At 39.6% G+C, this 27179-nt stretch overlaps 1 protein-coding gene and 1 pseudogene across 6 annotated transcripts in view; both read right to left on the reverse strand.

The window, feature by feature from the left end:
• The window catches only part of NTN4 (netrin 4), a 139297-nt gene that overhangs the window by 76279 nt on the left and 35839 nt on the right, over positions 1-27179 (reverse strand). For all 6 annotated transcript variants that reach the window (XM_078076429.1, XM_078076430.1, XM_036085842.2 and 3 more), the window contains exon 3: positions 15838-16116. In XM_078076429.1, coding sequence (XP_077932555.1) covers positions 15838-16116 — 279 coding nt within the window. The remainder of the gene's footprint in view (positions 1-15837; positions 16117-27179) is intronic.
• Positions 11611-14545, reverse strand: LOC118531688 (aspartate aminotransferase, mitochondrial pseudogene; annotated as a pseudogene).

Here is a 27179-nt window from a genome sequence, read left to right on the forward strand (position 1 = left end):
CCATCTTAGAACAGTGATGTAATCAGGAGGATTTTTTCCCTTCCCACCAACACCTAAAATAGCTTCTCACGATAAAATTTCTTTGAGGGGAAAAGAGATCATATCACTTTCAATTTCTTAGTACCTATTTAATTTGAATAATTTTAGAAAAAAAAGCAAAAGTGGAATTAACAGTATATAACTTCTAATATATTGTTAAAACTATTAACACAATAACCATGAGACCAGAACCTGGGAAATTGAGTGAAGGCAAAAACAAGAAGAACTCATTTTGTAAGCAACCTATCTGTCAAGCAGCATTTGACACGAGAATGGAGGAAGGATTTGTGGGGTTTTATTCAATGTCTTTTCGGATTTAGATGGTTTTTATAATGAGTTGGGGGCCAGGTAAATTCTATTAGAAGTGCTGTGGGGGATTAATAAGTACTTTTCATCCTACTGACATTCACTTGCTCAATGTGTTCACATAGCTTCTGGTTATTTTAAAGGAAAATTCCTTGTCAGAGACTATTTTGCATTCTCTTACAAAGTTTTTTTTTTTTTTTAATTTAATTCATTCCAGTTCACATTTCCCACTGTTTTCCTTCTTTCTTGACAGCTCTGTTTGACTGTCACTCAGTATTCTATACAGTACAGAGGGTATTACAAAAGTTGACTTGTTTAAGATAAATGAGCCCCTGATTGTGGTACAAGAAGCCAGTTGCTAGGGCATGTTTTCTTCCATAGTCTTTTGTTGTTGAATTAATTAATTCATTCAGATGCTTCTTTTCATATCGGAAAATTGCTTGTTTCTAGGTGAATCTTATAAAATGTAGTCTTCATGATTGAGTATGCTCATATTTAAAAAAAAAAACTTAAAGCTTGTTTGGCAACTCTATCAGAATTCAGAGTCATTACGAAATCTGTGATCATCTGTATATGGCCAGAAACAACAGCCAAGGCTTTTGGAAGAATTAGTTTTCTTCAATACCCATCCATTCAAAGCTATTGCTTTTAGAAACAGTCAGCTTAATGATCAGGACTTTAAAAGAAATATATTCATTCTACAAAATTCCTCTATAACCAACCATGGGTTTTTTGTTTGCCTGTTTAGCTATTGATTTTTCTTATTGCAATTATATTCATGTAACATAAAATCTATCATTTTAACCATGTTTAAAGTGTACAATTCAGTGGTCTTTAATATATCAAAATGTTGTGCAATAATTACCACCATCTAATTCCAGAGCATTTTCATCACTCTCAAAAGAAACCTCATGCTCATTAAGCAGTCACTCCCCATTTCTCCCCAACTCCTGGCAACCACTACTGTCTTTATGGATTTGCCTATTCTGGACATTTCATATAAAAGGCATAATACAATATGTGGTCTTTTGTGTCTGGCTTCTTTCACTTAGCATAACGTTTTCAAGGTTCATTCATGTTGTAGCATGCATCAGTACTTCATTCCTTTTTATGGCTGGATAATATTCCTTTTTTAAAAAATACATAGCTTTCTTTGCATCCATTATTTTTCATTTATTTTTTTATGTTTCAAGTTTTTATTTAAATTCTAGTTAGTTAACATATAGTTGTAATATTAGTTTCAGGAGTAGAATTTAGTGATTCATCACTTACATATAATACCCAGTGCTCATCACATCAAGAGCCCTCCTTAATGCCCATCACCCATTGAGCCCAGCCCCCATTCCCATATCCCCTCCAGCAACCCTCAGTTTGTTCTCTATAGTTAAGAGTCTCTTTTATGGTTTGCCTCTCTCTCTTTTTCTCCCCCACCATGTTCATCAGTTTTGTTTCTTAAATTCCACATATGAGTGAAATCATATGGTATTTGTCTTTCTCTGATTTATTTTGCTTAGCATAATATGCTCTAGCTCCATCCACATCACTGCAAATGGTAAGATTTCATTCTTTTTTATGACTAAGTAATATTCTATTATATATATATATATATATATATATATATATATATATACACACACATATATATATATACCACATCTTCTTTATCCATTCATCAGTCAGTGGACATTTGGGCTCTATCCATAACTTAGCTATTGTTGATAGGATAATATTCCATTGTACAGATATACCATATTCTGTGTATCCATTCATCAGCTGAAGGGCACTGGGGTTGTTTCTGCTTTTTGGCTGTTGTGAATTATGCTGCTATGAATATTCATGTCCAAGGTTTTATGTAGATACAGGTTTTCAATTCAGCTGGTTATATACTAAGGAATAGAATGGCTGGGTCATATGGGTCATGTGTTAGGATTCCAGCTTCTCTATATCCTAGCCAATATTTATTATTACTTATCTTTTTGGTCATAGTCATCCTATTGGGTTTGAAGTGGTATTTCATTGGTTTTGATTTGCATTTCCCTAGTGACTAAGAATGCTGAGCATCTTTTTTTTTTAATTTAAATTCAATTAGCCAACACATAGTACATCATTAGTTTCAGATGTAGAGTTCAGTAATTCATCAGTTGCATATAACACCCAGTGCTCATCACATCACATGCCCTCCTTAATGCCCACACCCAGTTACCCCATCTACCCACCGACCTCCCCTCCAGCAACCCTCAGTTTGTTTCCTATAGTTAAGAGTCTCTGATGGTTTGTTTCCCTCTCTGATTTCTTCCCATTCAGTTTTCCATCCTTTCTCCCATGATCCTCTGTGCTGTTTCTTGTATTTCACATATGAGTGAAACCATATGATAATTGTCTTTCTCTGCTTGACTTATTTCGCTCAGCAGAATAACCTCCGGTTCCATCCATGTCAATGTAAATGGTAAGATTTCATCCTTTCTGATGGCAGAGTAATATTTCATTGTATATATATACCACATCTTCTTTATCCATTCATCTGTCAATGGACATCTGGGCTCTTTCCATAGTTTGGCTATTGTGGACATTGCTGCTATAAACATTGGGTGCAGGTGCCCCTTCAGATCACTCCATTTGTATCTTTGGGGTAAATACCTAGTAGTGCAATGCTGGGTTGTAGGGTAGCTCTATTTTTCACTTCTTGAGGAACCTCCATACTGTTTTCAAGAGTGGTTGCACTAGTTTGCATACCCACCCACAGTGTAAGAGGGTTCCCCTTTCTCTGCATCTTCGCCAACATTTGTTGTTTCCTGACTTGTTAATTTTAGCCATTCTGACTGGTGTGAAGTGGTATCTCATTGTGCTTTTGATTTGTATTTCCCTGATGCTAAATGATGTTGAGCATTTTTTGTGTCTGTTGGCCATTTGGGCGTCTTCTTTGGAAAAATGTCTGTTCATGTCTTCTGCCCATTTCTTGATGGAATTATTTGTTTTTTGGGTGTTGAGTTTGGTAAGTTCTTTATAGATCTTGGATACTAGCCCTTTATCTGTCACTTGCAAATATCTTCTTCCATTCTGTAGGTTGTCTTTTGGTTTTGTTGACTATTTCCTTTGCTGTGCAGAAGCTTTTTATCTTGATGAATGCCAATAGTTCATTTTTGCTTTTGTTTCCCTTGCCTTTGGAGACATATCTAGCAAGAAGTTGCTGCGGCTGAGGTTGAAGAGCTTGCTGCCTCTGTTCTCCTCTAGGATTTTGATGGATTCCTGTCTCACAGTTAGGTCTTTCATCCATTTTGAGTTTATTTTTGTGTATGGTGTAAGAAAATGGTCCAGTTTCATTCTTCTACATGTGGCTGTCCAATTTTCCCAACACCATTTGTTGAAGGGACTTTTTCCCATTGGATATTCTTTCCTGCTTTGTCAAAGATTAGTTGACCATAGAGTTGAGGGTCCATTTCTGGGTTCTCTATTCTGTTCCATTGATCAATGTGTCTGTTTTTGTGGCAGTACCATACTGTCTTGATGATGACAGCTTTGTAATATAGCTTGAAGTCTGGCATTGTGATGCCACCAGCTTTGGTTTTCTTTTTCAACATTCCTCTGGCTATTCAGGCTCTTTTCTGGTACCATACAAATTTTAGGATTATTTGTTCTAGCTTTGTGATAAATGTTGATGGTATTTTGAAAGGGATTGCTTTCAAAAGGACTTCCAGTACCATGGCTAGGACTTCCAGTACCATGTTGAATAAAAGTGTAAGAGTGGACATCCTTGTCTTGTTCCTGACCTTAGGGGAAAAGCTCACAGTTTTTCCCATTAAGGATGATGTTTGCTGTGGGTTTTTCATATATGGCCTTTATTATGTTGAAGTATGTCCCTCTAAACCTACTTTGTTGAGGGTTTTTATCATGAATGGATGTTGTACTTTGTCAGATGCTTTTTCTGCATCTACTGAAATGATTATATGGTTCTTATCTTTTCTCTTATTGATGTGATGTATCTCATTGATTGATTTGCAAATATTGAACACTGCTACCCAGGGATAAATCCCATTTGATCATGGTAAATGATTTTTTTAATGTATTGCTGGATTCAGTTTGCTAGCATTTTGTTGAGGATTTTTGCATCTATTTTATCAGGGATATTGGCCTGTGGTTCTCTTTTTTATGGTATCTTTATCTGGTTTTGGTATCAGGGTATGCTTGCCTCATAGAATGAATTTGAAAGTTTTCCTTTTTTTCCTATTTTTTAGAATAGTTTGAGAAGAATAGATATTAACTCTTTTTTTAATGTTTGGTAGACTTTGCCTGTGAAGCCATCTGGTCCTGGATTTTTGTTTGTTGGGAGCTTTTTGATTACTGATTCAATTTCTTTGCTGGTAATCAGTCTGTTCAAATTTTCTATTTCTTCTTGTTTCAGCTTTGGTAGGTTATATGTTTCTAGAGATTTATCCATTTCTTCTAGATTGTCCAATTTTTCGGCACATAGTTTTTCATAATATTCTCTTATAATCATTAGTATTTCTGTAGTGGTTGTTATTCTCCTCTCTCATTTGTAATTTTATTTATTTGGGTCCTTTCTGTTTTTTTCTTAATAGGTCTGGCTACAGATTTACCAATTTTATTGATTTTTTTCAAAGACCCATTTCCTGATCTGTTCTATTGTTTTTCTAGTGTCTATATCATTTATTTCTGCTCTAATGGGAATTATTTACTTCCTTCTACTAGTTTTAGGTTTTGTTTGTTGTTCTTTATCTAGCTCCTTTAGGTGTAAAGTTAGGTTGCTTATTTGAGATTTTTCTTGTTTCTTGAGGTAGGCCTGTATTGCTATAAACTTCCCTCTTAGAACCACTTCTGATGCAATCTAAAGTTTTAAACCATTGTGTCTTCATTTTCATTTGGTTCCATGTACTTTTTAATTTCCTGATTGACCCATTCATTGTTTAGTAGCATGTTATTTAACCTCTATGTATTTGTGGGCTTTCCAGCTTTTTTTCTTGTGGTTGACTTCTAATTTTATAGCATTGTGGTCAGAAAAGGTGCATATTATGACTTTGATTTTCTTGAATTTGTTGAGGCTTTTTTTGTGACCTAATATGTTATCTATTCTGGAAAATTTTCCATGTGCACTTGAAAATAATGTGTATTCTACTGTTTTAGGATGGAATGTTCTGAATATATCTGTTAAATCCATCTGGTCCAGTGTGTCATTCAAAGCCATTGTTTCCTTGTTGATTTTCTGTATAGATGGTTTCTCCATTGATGTAAGTCGGGTGTTAAAGTCCCCTACTATTACTGTATTATTATCGATTAGTTCTTTTATGTTTGTTATTAACTGTTTTGTGTATTTGGGTGCTTCCATGTTGGGTGCATAAAATACTTACAATTGTTATGTCTTCTTGTATTGTTCCCTTTATGATTATACAATGTTCTTCTTTATTACAGTCTTTGTTTCAAAGTCTATTTTGTCTGAAAAAAGTATCACTACTCCCACTTTCTTTTGACATCCATTTGCATGACAAATGTTTCTCCATCCCCTCACTTTCAATCTTCAGCTGTCTTTAGGTCTAAAATGAGTCTCTTGTAGGCAGTATATAGATGGGTCTTGTTTTTTTTATCCATTCTGCCACTCTGTCTTTTGATTGGAATATTTAGTCCATTTATATTCAAAGTAATTATTGATAGATATGTATGTATGTATTTATTTATTTATTGCTATTTTATTATGTGTTTTGTGGTCATTTCTGAAGATTTTTTTCTAATCCTTTCTTGTCTTTCTTTCATGGTTTGTTTATTTTCCTTAGTGATATATTTGGAATTCTTTATTTTTATTCTTCATATATTTATTAGTGGTTTTTGATTTGTGGTTATCATTAGGTTTGTATATAACATTTTCTGCATATGACAGTCTATCTTAAGTTGATGGTCATTTAATTTTGAACCCATTTTTTACTCCTTTCCTCCCTATTTTTTAGGTATGTGTTGTTGTATTTTACATCCTTTTATTCTATGAGTTCCTTGACTGACTTTTTACAGAAATATTCATATTTACTGCTTTTGTGTTTCCTACCTTCATACTGTCACTTTTGGACTTTCCTTTCCACTCAGAGTCCCCTTTAATATTTCTTGCAGGGTTGGCTTAGTGGTCATGAACTCCTTTAGTTTAGTTTTGTTTGTCTGAGAAACTATCTCTCAGTGCGGGGCTCAATCCCAGGACCCTGGGATCATGACCTAAGCCAAAGGCAGACAGTTAACCGACTGAGCCACCCAGGCACCCCTGGGTGGCACAGTTTGGAGCACAAGTCTCTTCACTGCTCCTACTTCTGGGTAATCTCAGAGTTAAGTTCCCTTTTCTTTACACATGAGAATTGGGTTAAATTGCAAATAAGAATTACAAGATAAATACGTTACAACTACAATCTTTAGCCTCTTTTCAGAATACTATGCTATGGAAATACTGTGATTCCACCTTCTCTTTAATTTTAATGCCTACCAGGGTCTTATCTGGGAACCAAAGAAATGTCTGCCCCTCAGGAATTCTGAGAGCTGACTGAGCCAGCTAAATTTCATGCCTGGTAGTGGTGCCCTTAGAGATGCAAAACTAAAAGGCAAAGAACACCTGATCAGTGTTTACTCTTACAAACTTCATAATTATTCATATTATATATAAAACATTTAGTAGTGGAACACATGTAATCAGTTTTCCATTTCTAATATGTGAGCTCTTTTAAAGCTAAAAATATATTTTAGTTTTTGAAACAATAATTTTGTTTTTTTATTTCTATCTAAAGAGCTAAAAAGATATCAGGATCCCATATGTCTAAAAAAATCTTATTATGAGTTAATAAATACTATAGTCCTTCCATCTCCCCATACATGTACTCTTTTATTCCATAAGATATTTACATTGCTAAGATACAATTTAACAGTAGTTTCAGTTATAGTTTTAAGGTTTTGAATGCCAAAATTAACAGACTTTGTTTTCCTCACTCTTTGAAATAGCTGTGAATTTTCTCTCTCTTGTGGAATGATTATGACATTGTGTGTGTGTGTGTGTGTGTGTGTGTGTGTGTGTGTGTATTTTAACCTTATGTGTCTGATAACTAAAATTCTTGTAAGAAGGAATAAGGACTTAAATTACAGTTTATCTTCTACTGAATGTAATTGTTTTAGGACAAATTGAAGTACATTTCCAGCTCTTACAAAATTGGCAAGACACAAATGAAATACCACAGAGATATGAGTCCTGGGGTTGTGAACCAGAAGTGAGATATCTATCTGTAACCTCAGCTTTTCTCTTTCCATGTAGCTCCCCCCTCACCTCCCTGCCATTATATTAGCCGTGAAACTGCAAGACTAGGCCTTGCAGACCCAGAGATCTCCCAGCTATCTGTGGGATGGATCCAAAAATGCTACACTGAAAAGGAAATATTCATAAGAAAAATTTTCAAAGTGGGATATGCCTTGAATATTTGAAAAGTACTTTATAGCAAGAAAAATGTCAAATTTAAGTTGTTTCTTCCCATATTTATACTGGCAGCTCAAACTTGTTAAAGAAACTCATTTTTGTATCTTTTCAGTGCTCTAATTTTGACCTAAATATAGATGTTTCACTTCCTGCAAAGCATGTTCATGAACAGTTGAATGAACAAATATGATATTTTGGAGAATCAAGTTTACTTTTCTACTGGCTTATGTTTCACTTTCAGAAATGTCAGCTCTGGCACCAGCAATTCAGCTTTCAGTTGTTTCATTTAACCTTTCTGTGAAATAGTCAAAGGCCTATAAATAAATATGTAAATGTTCTGAGGCAATCTTTGAAAGGAACCCCATACGTAATTCTTTCATGAATGCAAAAATGGTTTTGTAATGCCTCGGGTTCTGAAGCCTTCTGGTTTCCTGATCATCAAATAAAAAGAATAATCTCAGGCAACTTTTGCCACTAAGAGTATAGCTTACTGTGTCAAGAGAAAATAAGCTAGATTCATTGGGAAGTTTTACAGTCAAAACACTGACAATTTCAGCCATGAACATATTTTACTGGCTTGCCCTTCTACTAGAAAACACAAGGTAGTAAATGAAGTATAATCAACATTCTGTACACCTTCTATGGCATCTCTAGTTACTCATTGCCAAGGGGCTATTGGCAAAGCTATAACATAGTAACACACAGGAACATTGTCTAGACCTTGAAATGGGTTGAGGATAATCTCACACTAACTGTATCAAATTGGCAGGCTTAATAGTTTGTTAATATTTGGAATAAAACACTGTGCACCATTTTGGTGATAGGATTACCCTTTCCTCCAGAGCCTTATGTGACAAATGAAATAATTGGGATTGCTGCTGTCTTTATTGTTTTTAAGTCCTTGTTCTTTTCCTTAATACCCTCAAGAGCTTTCTAATTATTACTTTGGGCTTATATCATAGCACATTAAAAAAATTTTTAAAGAAGATGAAAAATGTGGTCTTTAATCTGTTCTCACTATATAAAACTTGATACATGAGATGTGCAAACATAAGTATATGATTAAATGTATTGAGATTCAGATGAGGAAAACTTTTGTAATGAAACTGTACGAATAGTTCTAAAACTTGTCTTACACAGCTAGGTAGCTAAGCAACATTTTCCTTAAACCCCACTTTCTGGTCCTACATATGGTTTCAATGTTTACTCTTAGATTTAGAATATGCCAGTTAAAATATTGATACTCTTTTATAATGAGTTTCTGATTAGAAAAGAAAAAGCCGCCTTAACAAGTATAGCACAAGGCATCTAACCAATTCTTCATGGTATTCTAAGGCTTCCGTGTTGTCCAATGGGTGATACGTTAGTAAAACAATGAAACGTTCCACGTTCCCTCTTATTACCATCCATCAGTCCAACAGCTGTAAAATCACCAGCTGCTAGGAAAAAGAGAACTGCATCAGTCCTCTCCAGCTGCAAAGAGAAAAAGCTTCAGATCGCCTTTTCATATAATGTCTGGGATCCCAGCAGGCTGGAGTCAAAGTATGGTTTTCCTTGTCACAAAACCCCTAGCCTTGTAAACATGTCAAACAGCACATAAGCTACAATTTATTTTTGTTGTTATTGGGGAAGAAGTGTATGTGGGAGAAGTCGTAGACGAGGCTGAGGTAAGAGAGTGACAGCAATGTGAGCAGTGGCCACCATACACCAGACACTGGCCAGCATAGTTCTAATCCTCACAGTGACTGTGGAAGCTAGATCTTATTTTCTTGGGAAACTGAGGTTCAGTGAGGCTGAGTAACTTAGCAAATGCTGTGGTGAATCAAATCCAGATCTGACTCCAAAGCTAGGGTCTTAATCACTGCCCTGGTTTGCCTTCCAGTAAAATGAACAGATAAGGAAAAAACTGAACTGGTAAAGAATAAATGGAATGTACTGGGAAGAAGGGGAAGCATGAAGAAGACACAGGAGTGTTTCAAGATAAATGAGGCTGCTAACTTGCACTCCACTTTGTGCCTTTTTCTGCTCCCCCCCCACAGAAAGAAAATGACCCTAAAATCTTAGCGAGCTTGAGAAACAGACTAAGTATCATTTCCATTAACTTAACCGTCTGTCATTAGCCATTAAAAATTCTAGCCCATAAAATCAGACCTTGTTAATTAATTACCATCCTGACAACAATATTAGCTGTAGATGAACTGGCATAGTCTATAAAGCAGTAGCTGTCAAACTTCAGCAAGCACTGAAATCACCTGGGCCCCATCTCTAGATTTTCTGATTCAGTAGGTCTGGGGTAGGGCCTGAGAACTGGTAATTCTAACAAGTTCCCAGGTAATGCTGGTGCTGCTGGTTCAGGACCACACTGAGAATGACTATTATAAAGAAAAGCTGGGCTAAACACAGATTTATACACACATACCTATGACAAGCTGACTAGTAAAAGAATTGCATTTCTCAAGAGGCTACTTTCCATTGTGCAGGCACAATTTACGAATCCAGTTGTTTATAGCAGCATATGTAAAATGAATTAGAGTTCATACAAATGTAGGAAAATTGACCTTATGGTCATGTTATTAATTAGGCAAAAGGCTATGCTTTTAATGTGCAATTTGCTCAGCTGAGCAGTTCTAGGAATAAGAATATCACATTTAGAAGAGGCAACCATATCCAAATTTAATACCAACGCTTTATAATCCAGAAAAAAATACATAAAAATAAAATGCACTTAGGGATGGAAAAATCTGAAACCAAAACTATTCCCATTTCTGACCATAAACCTCTGCTGGTCCTATTGCTATGGCTTAAAAAACAAACAAACATTTTAAGAGAGTAGAGACAACAAGAATATCCATAAAACTGGATTCCTGGAAGCCAACATACCTTTGGCCACTTAGCCTGTTTCTTATCTCTTACCCCGCCCTGGCTCCAAGTTTGATTTAGTCTTGCCTGATTTTGGCACATACCGTAGTTATAATACTAGGGGGCTACCACCACTGCTGCTGAAATCGATATGAAAATTGGGGAGCAGGATGTAACTTTAACTTTAAAGTTAAAGTTAAAGCAACTTTAAAAGGCAGTTGCTTCCAGTTTCAAAGTGACCTGAGATTAGTAAGGAAGTGTGGTTTCTATCCCATAGGGTCTTCTAGGATAGAGACTTCTCATTCCCACATCCTTTTAAAATAAAAAACACTAAATAATCCCCTTTACTTGGTTATCCAGATCCTTTCAATAGGCTAACAGTTTTCTTTTTGGGGGGCAGAGAAAGGGGCCCTGCAGTAACTTTATTATAACAGAGAACCCAGGCTGCAATAAGTCTACATGATTAGAGCAAATGGTTGTCATCTTTCCAAGGGTGAAGCCTGAGCCCAGCTGGCAGCACACTAAGGTTAAAGCCAAGGTCCAGAATATCCTGTTTCCTGGTATTACCCGCATGATGTGAGATGATGGACTGCACAACCACACTGAATGGAAGGATGAGGTCCCACTGGGCAGAGGCAACAACCCAACAGGAGAAAATTAAACAATCACTAAAAAGGATGCTAAAATAAGGTGCAGTTGCCCACTCTTGCTATTCTTTGCTGAGAAAGATGAGGTTATGGGATGAATAGCAAATTATGTCCTTCATTCTTCAAATAAATTAATCCTGAGAAGATGGGGTCGATGGCCAATCAACCAGTAGAACAGGATGAAAATCTAGGCTAGTTATAGATCTTCGTGCCTCAGGAAAAGGGCAGCACAGATAAGGGAAAAGAGAGGAGCATTAAAATGCCTGGAAGCATTAAAAGGCGAAACTTTTTTCTTAAACAAAACAGGAAACAATATCTTTTATTTTCCTTGCTGCAGTGGCAGCAGACCCTGGTTTTCATAAAACACGATTTCAGTTAATATGGTCTGTTGATAAGATTGCTCAATCATGGGAAGACAAGCAGGCTGACCATTATTAATGTTAGGACTAGGTCTTCTCACAAAGCCTCTAACAAGGGCTATGTCTCATGCTGGGTTCACTGAGGACCTCTCAAGACCATAAAGTACTTAAGTTAAAGCTTCTGCAATATTGCAATGGCATGATTAATGGGTTCTTTAAGGATAGGACTTTCTCATACATGTTAACTATTTCAGAAAAGTTGTGGATAAAAATGTGGGGGAGAGTTCGGTTTCAAGCCACACAGTTCCAGACACCAGCTATGGACGCCTCTGCCCCGTTTAAGTACATGTTCTTTTCTGAGGAACACATTCAATCACTGTGGTTGAAAGAAATGATCCACTCATCACCTCCACCCTTCCTCATCCTGTGCATCTCACATGTGCAGAGGATGAAGACAGGACAGTTGTCTCGGTTCCCTCTCATCAGGGAAATTACTTGGTGATCTGGTGATCTCATGAGCAAGGTAGCCCAGTTGTCCAAGATGACCCTTGCCACAGAGATGCGGCTGACTTCTGTCATGTAGATGGAGACCTCCTCGGTCAGCTGCTCCACCTGTTCAGGCTTTGCCCTGTGAAACAAAATATGCCAATCTGGTCGGGGATGTGCTGCCCATTGTGGGAGAAGTCCTCCTTCTTAAGATTGGAGACCAGCTGAATCCGCATACTAATGATACAGTTGGCCATGACTTGCACTTCTTGCAACTATTGTTTTTGAAAATCCGGGCTGGTCAGAATGGTCAAGGTCACCTGAGCTCCATTGAGGGGAGGGCTGGAATACATGGGATGGATCAAGGTCTTCAATTGTGACTCCACCCCTCTGACTTCATCAGCAGCTTTGCAGAGCGCAGTCAAGTCTCCCACATGCTTACCATAGAAGCCTGTGTTCTTGCTATAGGACTGGCAGAGACAAACATTAATGCCCTCTTCAGTGAAGTGGGGCACAGCCCAGGCATCCTTGTTACCATCACTACTGGCAAAGCCATGGTAGGCCATGTCAAAGAACATAGAGAGATTCTTTTTCTCATTGCTATTGTTGTTGCCTCCTATCGCTCAGGATGAGGGTCCACTCCCACAGGACTGTGGGCAGGAGTGTGCAGAACACTTTGCTCTGGCATTTTTGAAATGTCCTCCCTAGTGCCTGTGAAGTCAAAGCCACAAGTCTTGGGGTCATAGTATTGATAACCTTGTAGCTGCATGCCGGTGTGTCTGATGGTTTGGGTAGAAAGACATCTTGGCTGAACTTTATCTCTGCAGAAAACTAGCTCTGATCCCTAAGGCCTCAGTTCCAGAAATGGTCTGCACAGTGACATTCTAGCCAATTTTCAACACTTTGCCGTTCTCATCCAGGGTTAGTTCTATAGATGCCTTGCAAAATTCAGCCAGTCCTGCGAGGGGCAGATTTTCTTTGTTCAAATTTTTTGCAGCAATCTAGGCCTCTGCCTTCCAGACACTAGGAGGACATAAGGCTTTTCCATGATACTGGTAGGCACCACCTACCAGATTCTTCTTTTTACTGCTGGTGTCTCTTATAGGCTTTTGTGACTCCCAGGATTGGATCTTGGGGCCCCATCTCCACATGGGCTCACCAGGAGCTGACTCTTACAGAGGCCAGCTGGTGAGGTTGGGGTGGAAGGTGGCAGTGATTTTGGATAGGACACTGCTGGAATGCACAACGCCATGGTGGAAGCAAGAGGTTTGGTGGGTAGTGGCAGAATGGAGTGGTGGGCCAGTGGTGCAGACGTGGAGGCTCAGGCTCATAGACTGACAGCTTTCTTACTGGCAGAAGACTCTATAGAATAGTTATATTTTAAGACTTTTGCAAAAGTTTCTGTTAACTCGATTTATCCCTTTTTGAATTTAGCAGAATTAATAGAATTCTTTTTTTTTTTAAGTCAGAAAGCCATTTTTTTAATTTCTAAAACTCTGGCATATATTTCTGGGGGGGGTTATGGTCACCTGCCGCACCCGTACCAGATCGTCTGCGTAGCCAGCGAAGAGTCTGGCCGTCAGCAGACCAGACGGAGGAGCACTGGGGCGGCCCTGACTTGTTGCTGGTACTGATAACTTCTTGTTTCCGTTCATCTGCAATGATCTTGCCCTTCAAGTCTCAGATCTTGATGCTGTGGCCTGTGGCAGCCCAGAGTCAATAGTGGTGGGGGCTGAATCCCAGGGATTGATGGTGTCCCTGCCATCTAGTGTATGAAGGTACTTGCCTTTGTGGAGGTCCCACAGCATGGCCTGGCCAGCCGTGCCTCTGGAAGCACAGAGGAATCCATCTGGAGAGACAGTCACAGCCCATGTGGCCAGTGGGGTTGGTCTTCAGCTTGCAGTTTTCCAGGCTTTATACCTTGACCGCTTTGTGGCTTATGAACAAAAGAAATTTATTTCTCACAGTTATGGAGACTGGATGTCTAAGATCAGGGTGCCAGCAGGGTCAGGTTCTCGTAAGGACCCTCTTCTGGGTGACAGACTGCTGCCTGCTCACTGTATCCTCACGTAGCAGAAAGAGAGCTAGCTAGCGCTCTGGTCTCTTAAGGCCACTAATCCCATTCATGAGGTCTCTACTCTCATGACCTAATTACCTCCCAAAGGTCCCACCTCCACATCCCATCACATTGTGATTAGGTTTTCAACATATGAATTTTGGAGGGGCAGAAACACTCAGCCCATTGCAGCCTGCATGCTCTCCTTTCACTCATTCACTGAAATATAATGGCAGAAATTTATTGGCATTCTACCTCACACCAACTTTCTAGTTTACGGTCTAATAGATTGACACATCTCTAGAATATCTGGGTTATTTTCTAGGTGAATCATACCTAAACCCCATTAACTTAGGTATTACAAATTATTCCATCCTTTATTTGAAGCAATGCTAGCTCAAAGATCCATTAGTGTCTGCAAACTAGTAGGTGTCTGCTGGGTGAGTGCTCCATTTTCTCCAACTTGGAAGCCCCAGCTTCGTTTCTAGAGTAATAGCATTGTTTCTGTTTTTGGAACTCTGGTCGCTGCCCTAGTCATTTTCGTTACCCCAATGCTGTTGTGCACCCCAGGGACTTAGCCCAGCAAACACAAACTCTTCTGCTGGCTAACTGGTTCATGGTCCCTTATGGCCCTGTCCTCTATCAGGGCTGGGAGAAAGAAGACAAATGTGGAAGTCTCCTCTCTAGGAAATGAAGTAAGGAAAATCTGAGGTCTTAAATTTTTATTTATTTTTTGTTTTGAACAAAAGTATCAGAGCAAAATATAAAATTTAAAAATCAGAGTGCTCTCCTCCTTGCCTTCTCTTTGCCCAATCCCCAGCCATAGCTCTGGGTGCATCCCAAAAAGACACTTGGTGTCTGAGCCACTTTGTGTCTTTTTTTTGGGGGGGGGGGAGAAGGTGATGTGAGGACAATGACAGTAATTTTTCATCATTTTTCTATTCCTGTGTTGATATCATTCAATCAAACACCTACCAAACACCTAACTCTGGCTCAGTTAACACACTGTCCTGAGGATACAAAGATCACACAGTCCCCGTCCTCGGGAGTTTGTGATCTCCCAAGAGATGCAGACAAGTAAAAGTTCAGAGGAAAACACAAGGGGGTGCGTGACCGTGGAGGAAAGAGGGTTTAACTCTGGCTTAGGGTGACGGGGTCAGGCCACTCTTCACAGAGGAGAATTATTATTCATTCTGTTAGCTGGACAGCAAAAGATACCAGGCATTAAACTGAGGTTCTTGTTTTTTCCACTTTAAAATTCGACTCAACAATGGTCCCCATTTACTGTCCAAGCTGGCTCTATGTGATAATACCACTAGTATGATTATGCCAACCCCTCTTGCTCCTCACCTTACACTTCATATCTGAAGGTCATGGTACTAACAATTGGCATGGATGTGTTCCCGGGAATCTGGTTATCATGCCTGACTATTTATAATTCTAAAATTGAAGATTAAAAAACAAGTTAACTGGCACTTTTTGGGATGGGTATGGAGTCGGAGGAGTGAATCAGCCGAGGGAGAAACAGGAAGGGCTATGTGAGCACAGACCAGCTCTGAGGGAACTTAGATGACCAGTGCCCAAAGCTGAAGGTAACTCATGGTTTGTTTTTCACAGGGGAGGACCTGTTTTACATACCACGTGGAATGCTCCTGGGGCCTTGACCGGTCTGAAGCCATCAACAGGTACGCATTGATCAGCATGGCCGTTGCAGAAGCAGCTGCCCTTGACAATGAAATCATAGATTGCATAATGTGTAAAATGTTGAGGCTTTGCAGTCAGGTCATTTCTCTGACAGGGACAAGACTGCCGTTTTAGCAGCTGCACGCGAAGGTTGGTGATCTTCAGCTGCTCCTGCACTTTGGCACTGTAAGGGTTCTCGGCATCGTATGGCGGTGACAAAGCTCGGAAAATAACCTGTAAAGAAAAAAAAAAATTACCATGAGTATATAGGACTGTGTGCAAAACCCCCAAATCACTTGCCTCATACAGTCTTGATGTGATTTGTACCTTTTGTCATCTGCAAGTGATAAGATAAGAGGCTTTTCGACCTTGATCGCACAGGTGTGCTGCCTGTTCGGATGTGCAGAGTAAGTATGAACTGAATAGCCGCCAGGGACCTGACTCTTGAGATGAAGGCAGCCATGCAGAGACTGGGAAGAGCATTCTGGGCAGAAGGAAGAGCAAGTTTAAAGGCCTGGAAGCTGAATCAAGCCTGGCTTATTAAAGGAAGAACAAGGTCAGTGTGACTGAGGTCCAGGAAACAAGGGGACAGTTTTCAGAGAAGATGATGGAGCCAGTACATGACAGATCATGAATAGAGAGTCCTTTAAAGGCCACGGTAGTTATTCTAACTGTAGTGGGAAGCTACTGGAAGGTCATACGCAGAAAAGTGATGTGATCTGATTTACATTTTTAAAAAAGATAACTCTCACTACTGTGAGGAGAATGGATTATTAGGGGTGAAGAATAGAAGGAAGCAGGAGGACCAGGTAGGAAGTGATGGCAAAATCAAGATGACACTTCTATTTCCAAATGAGGTGTGACCCTTTCGAAGACTGATCAGTTATTAATTGGGGCCACTGTTGCTACACATACCTTTGGTTCTCCCTTTCTGAATCTGCCTTCCAAGCTGTGGCACATTCTTGGAATATTATTACTAGTAGTAAAAATACGGCCCTTTCAAGGGGTATTTGATTTCTGAAATCAGTTACAAGTCCCTTAAATCCAAATATAGAGAGTAAAATGGCTGGTCAAGTTAGTTAACAGTATGGTTAAATGCAAAGTAGAAGTAATAAAACTGTTTTTATTGTGTATGTTATAGATAGACTCGAAAGGCAATTTAAAACTTTAGTTCTGAATGGATAAAGAAGATGTGGTATATATATACAACGGAATATTATGCAGCCATCAAAAGGAATGAGATCTTGCCATTTGCAACGACGTGTATAGAACTGGAGGGTGTTATGCTGCGGGAAATAAGTCAATCAGAGAAAGACATGTATCATATGACCTCACTGATATGAGGAATTCTTAATCTCAGGAAACAAACTGAGAGTTGCTGGAGTGGGGGGTGGGGTGGGAGGGATGGGGTGGCTGGGTGATAGACACTGGGGAGGGTATGTGCTATGGTGAGCGCTGTGAATTGTGCAAGACTGTTGAATCACAGATCTGTACCTCTGAAACAAATAATGCAATATATGTTAAGAAAAAAAAAAAAGAAGAAGATAGCAGGAGGGGAAGAATGAAGGGGGGGAATCGGAGGGGGAGACGAGCCATGAGAGACGATGGACTCTGAAAAACAAACTGAGGGTTCTAGAGGGGAGGGGGGTGGGAGAATGGGTTAGCCCAGTGATGGGTATTAAAGACGGCACGTTCTGCATGGAGCACTGGGTGTTATACACAAACAATGAATCATGGAACACTACATCAAAAACTAATGATGTAATGTATGGTGATTAACATAACAATAAAAAAACACTTTAGTTCTGAGGAGGAAACCAGAGGGAGGAAGACTCAGAAGGGACGGACTTTGGGCGTGCGTGTGTGTGTGTGTGTATGTGTGTCTATACAATGGGGGTAATAAAAGGGGCCCTGGGCTGGAGTGGTACAAACTTCTCTAACAGGTCTGTTAACTTTGGGGGAGTAGAGGCTGGTGGAAGAGGAAATCATTGCCAATGGAAACCAATGAATATAAAAAAGTAATTCCAAACTACCTCATAACATAAACCAGTATTATAAGGAGCCCAACACTAAATTATACCTTATTATGGAGGTTTTAAAAAAAAAAAGTACAAAACCTCAAACAATCTTGTTAATTTATATAATAAGAGACAGAGCTCCCCTGAAAAATTCTTAGGTATCTCTTGATTTTTTAAAGATATATTAGGGCGCCTGGGTGGCTTAGTCGTTAAGCGTCTGCCTTCAGCTCAGGTCATGATCCCAGGGTCCTGGGTTCGAGCACCGCATCGGGCTCTCTGCTCAGCGGGGAGCCTGCTTCTTCCTCTGCCTGCCGTTCCCCCTGCTTGTGCTCTCTCTCTCTCTCTGTCAAATAAATAAATAAATAATCTTTAAAAAAAGAGGTATGTTAAAACTCTATTCAGAAATATTTTGATAACCAAGTAGCTTGAAAGTAAAGTAATTATTAAAAAGTAGGCTTTGAATAAACTCCCATTTAGAGAGAATGTATCTAAAAGTAGTTTTCCAGGAAAAAATTTCTTTAAGGAATACTTTGGATATAAAAATTTCATTTTAGAAACTGATTTTGCACTGAGAGTATGAAAAGGCAAGAATCAACTGTGAAGGATCACATCTCCAGGCCCACTGGTGCAGAACTGTCCTAAATGAAATATAATTTGGGGGAGGGGGTAGTAATTCAATGGATACTCTCCACCCAGTAGCCAGAGTGAATGTCTATAAACAGAAGTTGGATCATGTCATCCTGCTTACATCTACCCCCACCCAAAGACCTCCCATTTCTTTCAGGATAAAATACAAAGTCCTTATAGCAGCCTTGCCTCATTTTTGTTCTTCATACTTATTACCAACTGACACGTTGTAGTGGTAGTTGTGTATTGATTTACCATCTTCCCAGTCTAGAAAGTAAACTTCTTGAGGGTAATCACTGATCCCTGGACAGTGCCTGGCCCAGAGTCAATATTGAATAAATTTTTGGTAAATGAATTGGTTGATTATAACATTGTGTTTGGCATTCAAGTAATAGGTGGGAATTTTAAATAACTTAACTTCCTCTTATAAGGTCTTAAACGGATTCACACACTGAGTTCATGTTATTGCACTAGAAGGGAAGAGATAGGAACTTGTATTATAAAAACAGTTATAAATAACTGAATCATTAACCAGTTTCTGCATTTCTAGCTATTTTTGAACTTGCAAAACTTGGAAAAAGTTGTACCCTAAACTTTAACAATATTCCGCCCATTTATTCACATGTAAAGTGTGGAAAACAGCATATGGAAGAAAATTTTCCAACAAATAATATGTCACCCACTCGAAAGTCAATATATTACTAACATCTCTTTTTACTTTTTAAAAATTTTATTTTATTTAAATTCAATTAATTAACATATAGTGTATTATTAGTTTCAGAGGTAGAGCTCAGTGATTCATCAGTTGCGTGTAACACCCAGTGCTCTAGAAGTAATGTCTCTTTTAATGATAGCTTATATCACCGCATAATTTTACCTTTGAATCATTAAAAAAATAAAAAACACTGAATCCATTGTGAGTTTTATGTGGGGCTTATTTTTCATATAATATCCCAAATACTGGCATTCTGTTAGACATGTGTGAGGCACTCTAAATAAAACCAATAATGTGGCTACCTCCTGGTTTATTGACCACAGTAATGCAAGGACATGGAAAAGGTCACAGTGCCAACCAAGTAAGTGTTCCACTGCAAAGTCTACAGCATACTTCTCTAAATTGTGGCCCACCCTTCCTTTTCCTCCACATTGGTGGCAACTGTTTGCTCTCTCAGTTCCTATCACATATTTACCCTTGACATTTACCCTCGTTCCCTCTCCCTCCCTCCGTATAACCCCTGCCTCCTGAGAATTGCTTCGCACATGCAAGGCTAGAGGAAGACCCGTCAAGGTTTGTAGGAACTTAGAAGCTCTTTGGCTTCCTGAACCCAGACTGTGGAAGCTGAATGGCGGCTCTGTGCTCCGTGTGCATGACACCGGTCGGCACACTGATATCAGCGGGCTAGGGACATCATGACCCCCGAGGCTGCATGCTGGAACGGAGACAGCAAAGTGCCACAGACACAAAAGTCAACGGGAATTTAAACCATGAAATCTTTTTTCCAGAAAGGAGACGCCTTAATCTGATACTCTGGGAAATGGATCTACCCTGCGTCAGGAAACAAAGAGTGCGCCAATCCAGATGCTTCAGGCTTCTGGCAGGTCGCCCTTTGGGTCCCACCCAGTTTTTCTTCAAACATCTCCAGAAGAAGCCTGCGTGGCACAACTAAAATGAAGTAAGAAAAAGCGTAGAAGCCCTCCTGTAACACCAGCCTCTTCTGGTTTTGTCCCCATCAGGAACAGGATATATCTGTGAGCCCATCACTGCTCCTCTGTCTATGACTGCTTCTGAAGAGACATTCCTGACAAGACACAGAAGACAGAGGGGATCTAAGACCAAGCCTGCTTTGATGTTTCCAGCTTGTTAGTGCTATTGACCAGGACTTCCTGATCTTATTTTTCAAATTAAGGAAGTTGATTATGTTTCAGTGGCTAATACTCTCCTTACAGAGAAACCTGTCACTCAGAATGTAGGCGACATTAAGAATCTACAATGAGATCCCAAAGACAACCAGGAATAATACCAACTCCACAATATGTTCCCATCTACACTTCTGTATATGTACGTATAGAATATAATGTAAACAGCTTTGTTTCAACTTAACAATGCCTTGTGAATTTTTTCCGACTCAATGAAAATAACTCTCCATCAGTGGTTTTCGAAGTGTGGCCCCCAGACCAACAACATCAGTTATCAAACCTGGCAACTAGTTAGAAATGCAAATTCTATCTATCTATCTATCTATCTATCTATCTATCTATCTATCTATCTATCTATCATCTATGAGAGAGTGAGCGAGAGCAGAAGGGAGAGAGAATCTGAAGCAGACTCTGTGCTGAGTGCAGAGCCTGACTCAGGGCTTGATCCCACGACCACAAGATCATGACCTGAACTAAAACCAAGAGTCAGACCCTCAACCAACTGGGCCACACAGGCTTCCCAGAAATGCAAATTCTTTATCCCTATACCAGGCTGACTGATCCGAAACTCTGGAGGTGGGGCCGAGCAATCTGGGTTTCAACAAGCCTTCCGGATGATTCTGATTCACAATAAAATTTGAGAAACACTGCTACATTACTTAAAAATCTGGTTAGAAATCCATTGTGTGGATATGACATAATTTATTTAACCAGGCTGTTGTTCTTAGGCATCTAGGTTGTTTCCAACTTTTCCATATAACTAACTACAGTGAACAAGCTAAAATGCAGAAGTTTATAATAATATCCCGAAGATACACTTCCAAATGTGAAATCAGTGTTTTAAATGAAATGCATAATTTAAAAACATCTCTGAATCACAGACCCTTTCCTACCTAATCTTTGGAATCTTCACATTTCTCTGGTCTTGCCTCACTTTCTAAGCCTGGAATCCCTCAAACTTTGCCTAAGGATCTGGATTTTTGGCTTAGTTTCTGCCATTTCTTATGCCCAAGTGTAACAAAGAGATCCTTAAAAAGTTCTGAACGGGTTAGAATTACCTATATGCTCTTTCTTTTCTAACTCTCATTAATACTCAGAATTAGTTAAAATAGCATTCCATATGTCTTACTTTTACTCTGATATGAAACTTTCAACAGACTATTAACACAGTATGAACAGAATAAGAAGTAGAGTAAATATTAGGTACATAGTAGTAAAGAGGTTCTTTTAGTATCAAACTCATACCTTACATGTTGCTCCATAACTAAAATGTTATTGCATATGTTATTGGATCACAGTAACCCAAGAAACGTAGTTATCACATTTAAAAAATTCTTTTTAGCTACTAGCTTGAGGAATATTTCAGGTCCAAGCTGATTACCCATCTGTGGACTCTGTTGGCACTTGTCTTTCCGTGACAGCACTTTCACACTAGTACGTGTTATTGCCTATTTACTTCTCTGTATCACATAATAGAATCTTCTCAGTGGGCAGGGATCTTGTTTGTCTGGTTAACAGCTGTGTCCCCCAGCATGTCCCACAGTCTCTGGCATATTATAGCATTTCATAATTACATTGAATGAATAAATGAATGAAGTGTTTTTCCAAATAGTATTTTTAAAAAGGAGAAGCCAAATAGGGAATAGGATTTAGAAGAATAAAAAAAGCAAAATGTTCTTACCACAAGTTCTGCACTCTTGATGAAAAGTGTATGAACACACACATATATGTATAAATATCTATGTAAAAATATGTAATACATTTCAAATGGTTTTATGGATTCCTTCTCTTCATTAGCACACAAGATCTTTTCATATTCTTAAGAAAATGGATTAGGCAGGCATGATCAAGCACACAAACACATAGAAATATTAAGTCTTGGGTGCCTGGGTGGCTCAGTCGTTAAGCGTCTGCCTTCAGCTCAGGTCATGATCCCAGGGTCCTGGGATCAAGTCCCACATCGGGCTCCCTGCTTGGCAGGAAGCCTGCTTCTCCCTCTCCCACTCCCCCTGCTTGTGTTCCCTCTCTCACTGTGTCTCTCTCTGTCAAATGAATAAATAAAATCTTAAAAAAAAAAAAAAAAAGAAATATTAGGTCTTTTCCATGGTTTCTGGTCTACTTTTCTTATTTACTAAAAATGGAAGCTTTTAGGATCATAACTGCAATGGTTCTTTAATGGTTTTTTAAAATTCTTGAATCTTCATGTTCTCAAAAAAGCAGCTTTACTTTCAATGACTTTCTCTCATGTTTTTCTATTTCATTTTTGCTTTTATCTTTATTACTTTCTTCTCCTTACTTTGGGTTTAATTTCTCTTCTTTTACTAGTTTCTTAAAACAGAACTGTAGATCATTGATATGAGGCCTTCCCTTCCCCACCAAATACTTCTTTAGTTGCATCCCATAAATTTTGATATGTTGCGTTTTCAGTTCAAAATCCTTTCTAATTTCCCTTTTTATTTCTTCTTTGACCCATAAGTTATTCAAAAGTATGTTATTTAATTTCCAAATATTTGTGGATTTCCCTGGTACCTCCTGTTATTGATTACTAATTTAATTTCTTTGTGGTCAGAGAACATACTTTGTATGATTTGATTCTTTTACATTTATCCGTATTTGCTTTATGGTCTATCTGGATAAATGGTCCTTATGCCCTTAAAAAGATTGTGTATACTACTGTTTTTGGTGGTTATATAGATGTTAATTAGGTCAAGTTGGTTGACACTGTTAATCAAATCTTCTGTATCCTTACTGATTTTCTCTACTTGTTCTATGAATTTTTCTAGGAAAAAGATCTGGAAAACTCTCACTGTATTTATTGACTCATCTGTTTCTTTTTGCAGTTTTTGCTTCATGTATTTTGAAGCCTTGCTCTTAGGTGCATTAACATTTAGGACTGTTATATCCTCTTGATGGATTAGCTCCTTTATCAATATGAAGTGTCCCTCTTTATCTCTGGTAATATTCTTTGATCTGAAATCCACTTTCTCTAACAATAATATAGCCACTACCATAAGCTTTCCTTTGGTGAGGGTCAACATAGTATATCTTTTTCCATTCTTTTACTTTTAACTGAGTTATGTCTTTGTATTTAAAGATTCTATTTATTTATAGAGGGGGGAAAGATGGCGGAGGAGTACGGGACCCTATTTCAACTGGTCCCCGGAATTGAGCTGGATATCTACCAGATCACTCTGAGCACCCACGAAACCAGCCTGAGATGTAAGAAGATCTGGATCTCTACAAACAGAATATCACAGGCGGTTGGTTTTGAGGTACGAAGTGGAGAGCTGTGATTCTGCGGGCAGATATCGGAGGATAAACGGCAGCGGGAGGGTGCCTGGACGCGGGGATCCTACACCGCCGGTGAGTGACAGCCTCGCGCGCTGCGGACGGGCACAGACTCGCAGACTGGTATCGTCGGGAAAGGACTTTAGGGCAGCCCCCGGGGTGGAGGACCAGACCCGCGGGGTCGCGCGCACGCAAACCGCAGCCGCCCGGACAGAAACCCGGAGCGACGGTCGCGTGCACGCGAACTGCAGCCTCCGAGACGGAAACCTGGTGTGCCGGGGTCGCGCCGGTGAACTGCAACCCCCCAGGGGTGGAAACCCCGAGCGGCGGAGTCGCCCGCACGCGAACTGCAGTCCCCGGGACAGGACCCCAAGCGGCGGAGTTGCGCGCGCGCGAATTGGGAGCGGCTGGCGGTTTTAGAAGCACAAAGGGCAGAGACATGCCCCGACCTGGAGGCAGGACTGGGGGCGCTGCAGAGGGGCGCACAACCCAGGACGCTGCAGTTTATAGCAGCACAGACAGAAACGGAGACAGTGTGGCCTGGAGGGCTCACTGAAGAACAGACTGCGGTCTCTCTGCTCTGAGGCAGAGGATTGGAAACGGTCTCGTCTGCTCTGACTCGCGGAAGAGACGCGGAAAGCCGCCAGGGAAAGGCGCCAGAGAACAAAAGCCCCAAAGACTGATTCCCACTGAGCCCATCCCCCGCCACAGGAGCGCAGGGCAACTCCGCCCAAACAGGGTTGCCTGAGTAACAGCGCGGCAGGCCCCTCCCGCAGAAGACAGGCTGGGAAAACAAGAGGCCAGCAACCCTAAGGTCCCAAGAAAACAGGTGCATCTTGCTTGGGTTCTGGTCAATAATTTGGACCCTATACATTCCCTCAAACACCCATCAACAGAATGACTAGGAGGAGGAGCCCCCAAAACAGAAAAGACTCAGAGATTATGACTTATGCTGCAGATTTACAAATGGATGCAGATATAACCAAGATGTCAGAGATGGAATTCAGGCTAGCAATTGTGAAGACAATGGCTAGAATGGAGAAATCAATTAATGGCAACATAGAGTCTCTAAGGGCAGAAATAAAAGGTGAATTGGCAGAACTTAAAAATGCTATCAATGAGATCCAATCCAATCTAGATAATCTAACAGCTAGGGTAACTGAGACAGAAGAGAGAATAAGCGATCTGGAAGACAGTATAATAGATAAAAAGGGAAAAGAGGAGGCCAGGGAAAAACAACTCAGAATCCATGAAAATAGAATCAGAGAAGTAAGTGACACCATGAGGCATTCCAATGTCAGAATAATTGGAATCCCGGAGGAAGTGGAGAGAGAGAGAGGGCTAGAAGATGTCTTTGAGCAAATCGTAGCTGAGAACTTCCCTAATCTGGGGAATGAAACAAACATTCGAGTCCTAGAGGCAGAGAGGACCCCTCCTAAGATCAAGGAAAACAGGCCAACACCCCGGCATGTAATAGTAAAACTTGCAAATCTTAGAACCAAGGAAACCATCTTAAGGGCAGTTAGGGGGAAGAGCTTCCTTACGTACAGAGGGAGGAACATCAGAATAACATCAGACCTATCCACAGAGACCTGGCAAGCCAGAAAGGCCTGGCAAGACATATTCAGGGTACTAAATGAGAAGAACATGCAGCCAAGAATACTTTATCCAGCAAGGCTTTCATTTAGAATGGATGGAGAGATGCAGAGCTTCCACGACCGGCAGAAGTTGAAAGAATATGTGACCACTAAGCCGGCCCTGCAAGAAATATTAAGGGGGGTTCTATAAAAGGAGAAAGACCCCAAGAGTGATCTACAACAGAAATTTACAGGGACAATCTATAAAAACAACGTCTTCACAGGCAACATGATGACAATTAATTCATATCTTTCAATAATCAGTCTCAACGTGAATGGCCTAAATGCTCCCATAAAATGGCACAGGGTTGCAGATTGGATAAAAAGACAGGACCCATCCATATGCTGTCTACAAGAGACTCATTTTGAACCTAAAGATACATCCAGACTGAAAGTGAAGGGATGGAGATCTATCTTCCATGCCAGCAGACCTCAAAAGAAAGCTGGGGTAGCAATTCTTATATCAGACAGATTAGATTTTAAACTAAAGTCTGTAATAAGAGACCCAGAAGGACACTATATCATTCTTAAAGGGTCTATCCAACAAGAAGATCTAACAATTGTAAATATCTATGCCCCTAACATGGGAGCAGCCATATACATAAGCCAACTGTTAACCAAAATAAAGAGTCATATTGATAACAATATGTTAATTGTAGGAGACCTCAATACTCCACTCTCAGCAATGGACAGATCATCTAAGCAGAAAATCAACAAGGAAACAAGAGCTTTGAATGATACATTGGACCAGATGGACCTCATAGATATTTACAGAACATTCCACCCTAAAACAACAGAATATTCATTCTTCTCGAGCGCACATGGAACTTTCTCAGAATAGACCATATCCTGGGTCACAAATCAGGTCTCAACCGATACCAAAAGATTGAGATTATTCCCTGCATATTCTCAGACCACAATGCTCTAAAACTGGAACTCAATCACAAAAAAAAAATTGGCAGAAATTCAAACACTTGGAAGCTAAAGACCACTCTGCTCAAGAATGTTTGAGTCAACCAAGAAATCAAAGAAGAACTTAAACAATTCATGGAAATCAATGAGAAAGAAAACACATCGGTCCAAAACCTATGGGATACTGCAAAGGCGGTCCTAAGGGGGAAATACATAGCCATCCAAGCCTCACTCAAAAAAATAGAAAAATCCCGAATTCACCAACTAACTCTACACCTTAAAGAACTAGAGAAAAAGCAACAAATGATGCCTAAGCCATGCATTAGAAGAGAAATAATTAAAATTAGAGCAGAAATCAATGAATTAGAAACCAGAAACACAGTAGATCAGATCAACGAAAGTAGAAGTTGGTTCTTTGAAAGAATTAATAAGATTGATAAACCACTGGCCAGACTTATCCAAAAGAAGAGAGAAAGGACCCAAATTAATAAAATTATGAATGAAAGGGGAGAGATCACGACTAACACCAAGGAAATAGAAACAATTATTAGAAATTATTATCAACAACTATATGCCAATAAACTGAGCAATCTGGATGAAATGGAGGCCTTCCTGGAAACCTATAAGCTGCCAAGACTGAAACAGGAAGAAATTGACAACCTGAATAGGCCAATAACCAGTAACGAGATTGAAGCAGTGATCAAAAACCTCCCAAAAAACAAGAGTCCAGGGCCTGATGGATTCCCTGGGGAATTCTACCAAACATTCAAAGAAGAAATAATACCTATTCTACTGAAGCTGTTTCAAAAAATAGAAACAGAAGGAAAGCTTCCAAACTCATTCTATGAGGCCAGCATTACCTTAATCCCCAAACCAGGCAAAGACCCCATCAAAAAGG

Source organism: Halichoerus grypus, chromosome 6 (genome assembly GCF_964656455.1).
Source record: "Halichoerus grypus chromosome 6, mHalGry1.hap1.1, whole genome shotgun sequence".
NCBI classification, from domain to species: Eukaryota; Metazoa; Chordata; class Mammalia; order Carnivora; family Phocidae; genus Halichoerus; species Halichoerus grypus.